The sequence below is a fragment of the Taurulus bubalis genome (genome assembly GCF_910589615.1).
Source record: "Taurulus bubalis genome assembly, chromosome: 18".
Taxonomy (NCBI): domain Eukaryota; kingdom Metazoa; phylum Chordata; class Actinopteri; order Perciformes; family Cottidae; genus Taurulus; species Taurulus bubalis.
Window position 1 is genome coordinate 2776938 of NC_136606.1, and position 11246 is coordinate 2788183.

At 39.7% G+C, this 11246-nt stretch overlaps 1 protein-coding gene across 1 annotated transcript; it reads left to right on the forward strand.

Moving 5' to 3' along the window:
* Positions 1-6076: 6076 nt before the first annotated feature.
* LOC306750721 (coagulation factor XIII A chain-like) lies at positions 6077-11229 on the forward strand (the record flags this gene model as incomplete). The annotated part of the gene is made up of 11 exons (XM_079234192.1): positions 6077-6173; positions 6276-6452; positions 7087-7335; positions 7740-7858; positions 7936-8043; positions 8155-8329; positions 8825-8963; positions 9908-10011; positions 10089-10177; positions 10908-11050; positions 11217-11229. 11 exons carry the CDS (start codon positions 6077-6079, stop codon positions 11227-11229), a joined length of 1413 nt encoding a protein of 470 aa, XP_079090318.1.
* Between the last annotated feature and the right edge of the window lie 17 nt (positions 11230-11246).

Here is an 11246-nt window from a genome sequence, read left to right on the forward strand (position 1 = left end):
ATGATGATGATGATGATGATGATGCTGTCATTAATTACTCTTCGTCAGAGGGAACACGCTGATGAGTTACACCGAGGAGTGGAAGGTCGTTAAAGGAAACCTTTTAAAGATTAAACTATTTCAACCACCGTCATGTTTAATAAAGAAACTATTGTTGATTACTTATTATTAAAAGAAGAACATACAAACAATAAGCATGTATGAACAATAATAACAGTAAGCACTGAAACCAGGGCAAAACAGAAAAGAGAGATTACATAGAAAAGTATAAATATATAGTGTATAATAATTAATATAGCACCAGTGCCTAATAGAAACTAAAAAAAAATCAACGATATTCTCAAACATACTGAAAAGCTGTAAAAATATGAAAACATATATTATTGCATGATGTTGAAGATGTGATATTAGATCAACTATAATACTGAATTGTATATATACATATATATATATATATATATATATATATATATATATATATATATATATATATATATTGCACATATTATGTTCCTCTTTTTAATAAAATTCTAATTTTCCAGTTAAACCAAGGAAGACAAATGTCTGAGGAAGTTGTGGAGCTGTGTGTGTGTGTGTGTGTGTGTGTGTGTGTGTGTGTGTGTGTGTGTGTGTTTTCACCCTGCAGACGTCTTATGGTCGGATCAGGAGTTTAAAGCTGCAGTCAGGAGTGACTGAGGTCACCTGGAGGTCACCTGCGGGAGGCCATGGATGCAGAGACCCCACATCTACACACACACACACACACACACACACACACACACACACACACACACACACACACACACACACACACACACACACACTCACTGAGCTAGTTAAATGAGATAAACCTGGAGCACAAACTTAATTATTGTCACTAAAAAGTGTTTAGAAACCAAAAGGTAAACTGTCTTCATAATCACATTTCAGGTATGAATGCTGACTGAGCATATTTCTGCAGATGGTTTGGAGACAACTTTTACAACTTTTACTCAGAATAAGGGATTTTGTTTTAGTTTTATCTCGTGGACACAACTTATTATATCTTCTGAACTTGGGAGCTTCACAGGATTCTCCCTGCTGAGAACTTCTGTTTGCAGAGGACAACACAACCCAATAAAAGACCATTTAATTGAACAATTAACTGAATGAAATAAATGTTTTGGTGGTTAAACATCATGGGGGTGGAAATGAGACTGTAAAATTAAAAATAATTCTGGCTGTAGTCTGGTATCAACATATATGTGTGATTTGCATCTGATTCCAGGTCAGCCTCTGGGGAAGTGACAGCATCTCACTGAGAGAGAATATATATATATATATATATATATATATATATATATATATATATATTCTCTACATAGCAATAGGTATCAGAGCTACAAGTATAGTTTGTGTTGTTGTTGTTGTTTACCATGTTGTTCTCATTGACCAGGCTGCTGCTAAAGCCGATAAGCTGAGGCACCTTAAGTATCCACCTGTCCGGCCGTCAGTAAACGCACCACCGTCACAGTCTGACCCCTGAACACATCAACTTTATTGCATTTATTGCATTTTGCTTTGGTGCAACATGTCGCGTACCGAGCTGCCAGAAAGATGGAGACCCCCTCCACCCCCACCCACCAGGATACCGACCTGTGAAGCCGGGCTCTGCGGGAGACCAGGCCTCTTCCTCCGGCCAGTCCTCGCTGCGTCCCCCGCCTCTCGGCTGCAGCAGCCCGGCGGGAAGCCGCGCCGTTTACCGGGGGAATCGGTTCAGTTCCGCGGCTGTGCGTTGTCGCTCCTGTCGCTCTCTCTTCTCCGTTAATTTCGCTGCTCAATGCGCGTGTGTTGAGACGCGCGGACCGGCTCTTGCACTTCCGGTTTTGCGGTTTTAGGCTTCAAAATAAAAGCACGTGTCATGTTTATTTTATTTTGTATTAATAGTACAAATATCGAGCCCTTTTTTATTCTTGTTGTGTATGAATTAAATATCATTTCATTTGAATTATTTATTTTCATGTCGTTCATAAAATAGTTGTGTGTGTGTGTATATATATATATATATATATATATATATATATATATACAGCCGACAGATATTTCCCTAACTACATCAGCCTTTTAATGCTGCTGCCACATCATGTCACCTTCTTTTATTAAATGAGATATGCATGCTCAATATTTGTTATTCATTTATATCCAATGGACTTTAGATGGGGCACACAGGGTTATTGGTATTCTAGATTTAGTGAAACTATAACTTCTCTGGTGGAATTTGTTTTGGAAAACCACTGTTGGAAATTATGCTTTTAATCTGAAAAGCAGAGCAGCGGAAGTATACAACAATATGTATGTAGTGTCACTCATGAACTGCTGTATTACCATCAATGTGCCCTTATTTTGAATCCATAATCATCTGACATCAGGTAGTAATACACATTAGTAGACTCTTTAGGAACACACCAGGGCCACACACCAACATGAATTGCAACTATGTATTTATTATTGCATTATTTATAATAAAAAAAGAACAATTGATGGCGACAATTGTATCGGCATCTGAGAGGAAAGCAGACCTGATTCATGGTTAGTCCAGGTAAAAGAGATGACTCGTTACCCGATGGCCTGTAGATGGAGCTCTTTCATCAGCAGCGTCTCTTTGGCTTTCCTCCACACATTACACATTACTAGTGAGCTCATCAATGTGTGCACAAAACACACAAAATCACTGAGGATCTTTGATCATCTGGAATGTTTGCCCCCAGGCTGATGTGCTTCAACTGACATCATGCGTATGAAGTGGAACAACATACATGTACTGGAAATCTAACTCTGATTACAGAGAGTAAAGAAACACTCAAAAGCATTCATGTTGACATGCTTCACTCTGCAAAGGTTGACTTTGATAAAGTGAAGCAGAACAAAGTTAGAGAGGGTTTAGAACAGAGAACATTCAGGCGAGGACTCCAACATTTGCATTGGGGCACATTTGCAACATTTTAATTTTCTCATGTGCCAAACCATATATTTCACTTGTATATTACTTATGGTGTTCAATACATCCAAATACAGCAGTTTGGGCAAAAAACAAGCTATGATTTACAGTTTTATATAACAATCGCTCAGTCTGCCCCCTAGGGGGGATTGTTTTTTAAAGTTTTTACTGTAAATATTGTAAAATATTTAGTAAGGTTTAGGTAAAGATCGTAAAATACTAAGTTAGGTTTAAGGAAAGATTTAAAAAATATTCTTAGTTAGGTTTAAATAAAGATACAAAAATACTTAGTTAGGTTTAAGTAAATATTGTAAAATACTTGGTTAGCTTTCGGTAAAGATTGTTGTTTACGTTAAAAATAACCATGAACACCAGTTATTGACTTCTAGTTTCTTCTCCTGAAGGAAAGACCTCTCGACACTGATCACCACCAAGTTATTATAAAGGTTTATGAATAAACTTTAAAGCTTTGTTTATTCTTGATACAACGTCCTGAACACAATAGTGCATCTGAAAAGTGACAAATTCCATCTCATACTTAATATAAAGTTCACAGCAGAGATGTCAGTCAGCAAACAGGAAGTAGAACTTGGGTCCCCTGACCAATCAGCCGCAGCGTGTCACGGTGACCTCACAGCCGGAGGTCAAGGTCAGAGGAAGTTCCTGCACAGGAAGCTGGTGTTTTTTTACTTTCCAACATCTCAGTGTGTTTAAATAAAGAAGTAAACCTTGAAGGGTCCTTATTATAATATATTCTAAAATGTAGAAAGATCATTTTAACTGCAGCGTAACTCATTTAACAAACTGTTTTATCACCAAGAAATAGTCTGAAAAAGTATATATGTATATATATATATACCACTAAAAGTACTTAAAGTCAAAATAAAAGGAGCCTTTCTGCAAAACGAGTACTATTATTTGTTAGTACTCAAAGTATGTTTTGATGCTATTACTTTCATACTTGTACAATTTAGTTTGCAGGACCTTTATGTTTTTTATGTCTTTATTATGGTAAGAAGTACTCAAGTAAAAAAAATACCACACTGTGAAAAAATAATCAAAAGTAAAAGTACTTATTATGCAGAATGTCTTATATGTTTTATATCGTAGAATATTGTTTTTTATTACATAAAAGTATTTTTAAATTGAAGTTCATCACTGCGGGACAAGTTTAGATACTTTGTTGACTTCTGGGTAGATTGCTAGTAAAGTACAAATTACATGTTGTATTATGTTATGGAGAAAGTTAATGTATAATAAGTGTAGGAATGTAGTGTGTGTGTGTGTGTGTGTGTGTGTGTGTGTGTGTGTGTGTGTGTGTGTGTGTGTGTGTGTGTGTGTGTGTGTGAGTAAAAAGGGGAAGCAGTGTGTGTATATAAATTGACGTTGAAGTCGATCTCATCATCTTCTGATTTGATCATCAGAGACTCAACCGACGAACTTCAACTGAGCGGTGAGACACACACACACACAACGCACACACAACATACACACGCACATGCATGCACAAACACACACGCACACACAATAAGTATTGATGCTTTTATAACTTTAATGATGGAGCTGGTAAATGTGCCGCTCCTAATGACTTTATATACTGCTGGTAGTTTAATCTGTAATAAATCAACATACAAAATGTACTTTTACATTAAATATATATATATATATATATATATATATATATATATATATATATATATATATATATATATATATATACATATATTTCAAATTATGAAAACCTATTTCTTTGAATCTCACATATTTTATAAATCAGAGATTTTTTGGTCTAAAAAAATACGACAAAAGTAACAGCGATGTGTGTAACAAGAGTAGCAATTCAAATTGTTTAATCAGCTTTTTATTTATTCATACTGCAGTTTATTTAACAGTCTTACCCGACTGCTACAGTATTATATCTTACTTTAATTTGAGTTATATATCATGCACTATTTCATCGTTAGATTGTAATTACATTTGTTCAATAATGATAGTACTATGCAGCATTTAACAATAATTAAGATTATAAATAATCACAATTTTATAAACAGTTCGTGTAGCAGATTTCTTTTCTTTTTTCCATTTCTGAACATTTCTTAAATATACTATTATATATCTTTTTTTCTTTTCTTTTTCTATTAGGGACCGTTTTTTAAACATAATAACTTTCAAATATATTTCCCTCATTTGACCCTTTATATTTCTTGTTATAATATTCTTTAATATTTCTATAATACGTGTGGTGCTTTATGATGATTTAACTTTACATTAATGTTATAGTATCATCTTATAGTATGATGTTTTTATATATATTTGAATTTGTATTTGTTTTTGTCTGTTTTCATTGATTTATTTGTTCTCCTTCCATCCAGTGGCTTCATTGACACCTTTGACGTTTTTCAACCATCATGTCTCGTGGACGCAGTCAACAAAACGGCAGGGGGCGCTACAACATGCCGGTACTGCAAACTTTACAATTTACTTCTAAATAAAGCGTATAGTTCAGGGTAATGCAATGTTCTCGGCCATCATCAAGTACAGATTATGTGTGTGTCAGCGTACTCCGTAGGATCGGGATGAAGATAGGGATCAGGTTCAGGATCAGACTCGGGTTACTGATAGGGATCAGGTTCGGGATCGAGTTAGAGTTAGGTTTGGTAGGGATCAGGATCAGGTTAGGGATAGGGATTAGGTTCGGGATTAGGTTTGGGATCGGGTTAGGGATAGGGATCAGAATCGTGATGAGGCTCGGGCTAGGTAAAGAGAGCAGTTTCAGATCAGACTCGGGTTACTGATAGGGATCAGGATAGAGGTATAGGGATCAGGTTCGGGATTGGACTCGGGTTAGGCATCAGGATACAGATGGGACTCGGGTTTGCGATAGGGATCAGGATGAAAATTGGACTTGGGTTAGCGATAGGGATAGGGATCAGGATGCGGATAGGACTCTGGTTAGGGAAAGGGTTCAGATGCGGATCAAGGGATCAGGATGCGGATCGGACTCGGACTCGGGTTAGGGAGTTGATGGACTACAACATGCTCTTGCATGTATCTTAAACTATCTGATTCTTTTTTTATTCATTTCTTAATGATCTTCAGATGGCGACCTCTAACCTCACTGCAGATGAAGATGATTATCAAGAGTTTGAGCCTTTTGGGGATGCGGCCACACCCAGAGGAGTTGCCCCTTCAGACAGTGAGATCCGTTTAATCTATATGCTTCTTTCTGTGATGATCTGATCTATGATCAATAACATAAAATCATGTCGTACTCCCCCTTTCATTCCCTCACTCTCAGGATCTCTGTTGGTGAAAAATGTCGACATGCTTCAGCAAAAAAACAAGCCGAAACACTTCACCAGCGAGTATGACATTGAAAACCTGGTGATCCGTCGCGGTCAGGAGTTCATGATGCAGGTCACCTTCAACCGCCCGCTGGCGGACGACGACGACTTCCAGGTTGAGTTCCTGATTGGTGAGTTTGAGCTGATTCATATTCTGAGGGGGGATAGGATCGGGGTCAAGGATCGAGTTGGGGATCAGGATAAGGCTCTCGATAGGGTTTGGAATTGGGTTAGGGTTCTGGGTCAAGAAAGGTATGAGGATAAGGGTCGGGATGGGGTTTGGGATTGGGATCCAGATAGAGTTCTGGGTCAAGGAACAGGGTTTGAGATCGAGATAGGGTTCAGAATCCTGATCAGGATAAAGCTCTGGATAAGGTTTGGGATTGGGATAGGGATCAGGATAAAACTCAAGATAGGGTTTGGGTTTGGGATTGGGTTACGGTTCTCGGTCAAGAAAGGGATGAGGATAAGGGTCGGGATGGGTTTGAGATTGGGAATAGGATTGGAATCAGGATAAGGTTCTGGGTCAAGGAACAGATCAGGATGAGGCTCGGGATAGGGTTTGGGATTAGGATTAGCATTGGGATTAACTCTTACCTTTTACCTCTTCTTCTCTCCTTGTCTCCTCTCCTCTTTGCCTCTCATCTCTATGATCCCTCTCTTCTTCTCTTCTTTCGTCCCTCTCCTTGCCTCCTCTCTTCTCTTTGCCTCCTCTCTTCCCTCCATCATTAATCATCTTCCTCCTCCCACTTCCTCTTCCTCCAGGTTCTAACCCTACAGCCAGCAAGGGCTCCCAGGTGGTGGTGACCTTCGGTAACCGCGTTGGCGGCCCGTGGCCGGGTCAGATTCTGGAGCATCAGGGTAAGTCTGTGATTTTGAGCATCACACCGACGGACAAAGCCATCGTGGGGAAGTTCCGTACGTACGTGGCCATCGTGACGGACGACGGCATGCAGAGAACCAAGAGGGACACCAGCACCGACCTGTACCTGCTGTTCAACGCATGGTGTGCAGGTACGACCTCCTACACTGCCCCCTGGTGGAGGTTCTTATAATGATCTTAATACCACAAGTTTAGTCCTGTGCTTCTATGAAGACTTTCCGGGAAGTTCTTTTGTCACATAATTTGTTTTTAATGGAGTTAAACACATGTTTTCAATTAGATTCAATTCCCTGTCAATTCTGTTTGAACGAGTTTTGAAGTATATTTTTTTGCCGGTGTCATCGAATTCGTTTGCCAGGATGTTTTCATGATGTTTAAAGAACTTAAAGAGGTTTAGTTCCATGCAATTTAAAGGCGAAATAGTAAAATAAATCCATAATCTCGGTTTTCCGAGAAGTTTTCAGATCATATTACATTTCTTTTCATTTCAGACCATACTGAATATTGAGCGCTCTTGTTGTGTTTCTCTTGGCAGAGGACGCCGTGTATCTCTCTAACAATTTAGAGCGGTCGGAGTACGTCCAGAACGACAACGGGGTGATCTATCAGGGTTCAGTGGGATCAGTGGTGAACCGCAACTGGGTTTATGGACAGGTACACACACACGACACACAAATCATGACCAATCACAGAAGATGAACCTACGGTCAACGTGTTTTCTCCCCCCACAGTTTGAGCAAGGCGTTCTGGACGCCTGCATTCACATCTTGGACGCATCCCAGATACCGATCGACGACCGAGGCGACGTCATCAAAATTGTCCGGAAGGGATCGGCCATGGTGAGAACACACAGTTACACAGGGGGGGTAAACAAACAGGCAAAGTGGTCATTTTCTGGTGTGAAGTGCAACAGCTCGGTCTCAGTGACCTTTGACCTGCCTCTGTCTCAGATTAACGCTCAGGATGATAACGGCGTGTTGGTTGGTAACTGGGGTGACGAATTCCTCATGGGCGTCCCCCCGACATCGTGGACGGGCAGCGTCAAGATCCTGTTGCAGTATTTCAAAACCGGAGTCCCCGTCAGCTACGCACAGTGCTGGGTGTTCGCCGGAGTCTTCAACACCTGTGAGTACTTTTAAAAGGCTGGAGTCATGTCAACACTTTCATAAAACCTCACACTTACCGGGCACAGGGGTTGTTTTTGCAACCATGAAGAGACGCCAAACAACTACAAAGAGAGATAAAACAACTACAAAGAGACACAAAACAACTACAAAGAGATGCAAAAAAACTACAAAGAAACATAAAACAACCCCAGAGATTTATCTGAAAAGTAACTACAGCTGTGAAATAAAAAAGTAGAATAGGAGCATAAAATAAAGGTAAATCATGTCTTATCTACAGTACTTAATGAATAAATACATGTAAATACTTCCCTCCTCTGTCCTTTTGTACAAAGCTCGACGCATCAACATAATTTTTTATTAGATTCAAAGGGAGCGGAGGTGTGAGTGAGTTTTTTGGGGTTCAGAAAATGATACGCGAGAGTGAACATTGTTAAATTAGTTCTTAGAATGCAATTTGTCATGTCAATAATTGTAATATTTCACATCTCTGCAGTCCTGCGCGCCCTCGGCATCCCGTCGAGGGTCGTCACCAACTTCAGTTCAGCTCACGACAACACGGGCAACCTGAAGACCGACCTCATCTTCAAGATGGACGGCACGAAGGACGAACGCAACACCAAAGACTCTGTCTGGTTGGTCCAAAAGCCTGTCAGCCATGTCTGTTGCTAGGATACCGCCAGACCAGAAACCAGTCCATTATGATTTTTTTTACCTGCCCTGTGAAGATTTTACAAAGTCAACCAGAAAGAAACACATGTTTTTTGTAGAAACAAGCAGCCGTTACAACGTTGGCTCAGAAGTAGTAAAATAAGTGAAGTACCTCAAATTTGTACAACAAAACTACCACAAAGATACACATACAATGACTAGAGAAACAAAGAGACACAAATTGACAACAAAGAGACACAAAGTGACTACAAAAGACACAACGTGTATACAAAGTAATTACAAAAAGACACAAAGAGATGATTCCATAAACATTGAAAAATGTTCATGCTCCTCAGCCCCAACAAAATTGTAACAAAATGGTCCATGCTGAATTTTTATTGAAATAACAACTTTTTGTGACTTTTTGTGCTTTTTCAAATAATAGAATAAAGAAAATTGCAATCACTTTCAAGTAAACCATATGTATCAGGTAAAAACAAGTAAAATGTGCAATCAGATAGAACAATGCAAATAAAGTTCGATCTGTGCAAAAAAAATCCTAATATCTGGCAAAAAAAATAGCTTATTGTGGCTGCAATTAACCTGTTTTACACTGAATATATTTTCAAGATAATAATGTTATTACATGCAACCTGTGCAAAACCAAACAGAATGAGTGCAGATATGTGAGTCATCACGTTGTACCAGTATTAGTGGCTGCAGTGAGCTGCTTTCCTCGACACATCTTTTTAAAAACCTGGTTGCAGACTTGATACGGCCACTCTCAATTAATGCTCAATGTTGAGTTTAGATCTGTATTTTGTTTTGAGAGAAGCAACAGCAGAAAAGTCGATCTCACAGCTTTGAGAAATACTGGTCTAACTATACACATGTACAACAACGGCGTACTAACAGTACTTCTCTGTAGGAATTACCACTGCTGGAACGAGGTGTGGATCACTCGCCAGGACTTGCCGGCCGGCTTCGGAGGGTGGCAGGTGGTGGACTCCACGCCTCAGGAGACCAGCGACGGTAGGACAGATGGACAGACAGGTGGACACACAGGTGGACACACAGGTGGATAATAAACACGGTCTTTGCCTTTGCAGGACATTACCGCTGCGGTCCAGCTTCAATCAAAGCCATCAAGGAAGGTCTGCTGTGTCACCAGTACGACGCCGGCTTTGTCTTCGCTGAGGTCAGTTCCAACACATCTTTAAAAGTACTTTTACTCAAGTAAGAAATAATACAACAGTGAGAAATACTAGGTGACAAAAGTATTGAACACGTCACCATTTTTCTCAGTAAATATATTTCTAAAGGTGCTATTGACATGACATTTTAACCAGATGTCGGTAACAACCCAAGTGATCCATACATACAAAGAAAACCAAAACAAATATTCAGCAATTAAGTTTAATGGAATACAATGGAATGACTCAGGGAAAAGGTATTGAACACACTGACTGAAATGTATTTAATACTTCTTTCAAAAGCCTTTGTTGGTAACGACGGCTTCAAGACGCCTCCTGTTTGGAGAAACTAGTCTCATGCACTGTAGGTGTGATTTTGGCTCATTCTTCCACACAAACAGTCTTCAAATCTTGACTCTTCCGTGGGAACTCTGCTCTTTAGCTCTGTCCAGAAAGATTTCTAAACTCATGAATGTTCCAGTGAGCATTGTTGGGGCCATAATCCGGAAGTGAAAAGAACACAATTTCACCATAAACCGGTCACGACCAGGAGCTCCTCGCAAGGTTTCCGACAGAGGAGTGAAAATAATTATCAGAAGAGTTGTCCAAGAGCGAAGAACTACTTCGCTCTTGGAAGAAGTAATGCATCAACACGTGGCCTGTATGCACGCTTACCACGAAGATGATTTATATCCTGTTATAATTTAAGTTTAAATGTGAATATTTACTCGTCAGGTGAACAGTGACCTCGTCTTCCACAAGCGGGACCGCTACGGGGCCCTGACCACCTTCCGGTTGGAGACGGCTCTTGTTGGTTTGGCCGTTTACACCAAAGCTCTGAATGGCAGCAGCCATGTGGACATCACAAGCAACTACAAGTACACTGAAGGTGGCACAAACACACACACACACACACACACACACACACACACACACACACACACACACACACACACACACACACACACACACACTAATTCAAGTAGAAATAATTTCCTCTCCTTGTGCCTTCTCGTCTCCTTGTCTCCTTGTCTCCTCTCTCAGTATAAGTCCTTGATTGGACTGATTTGTGTC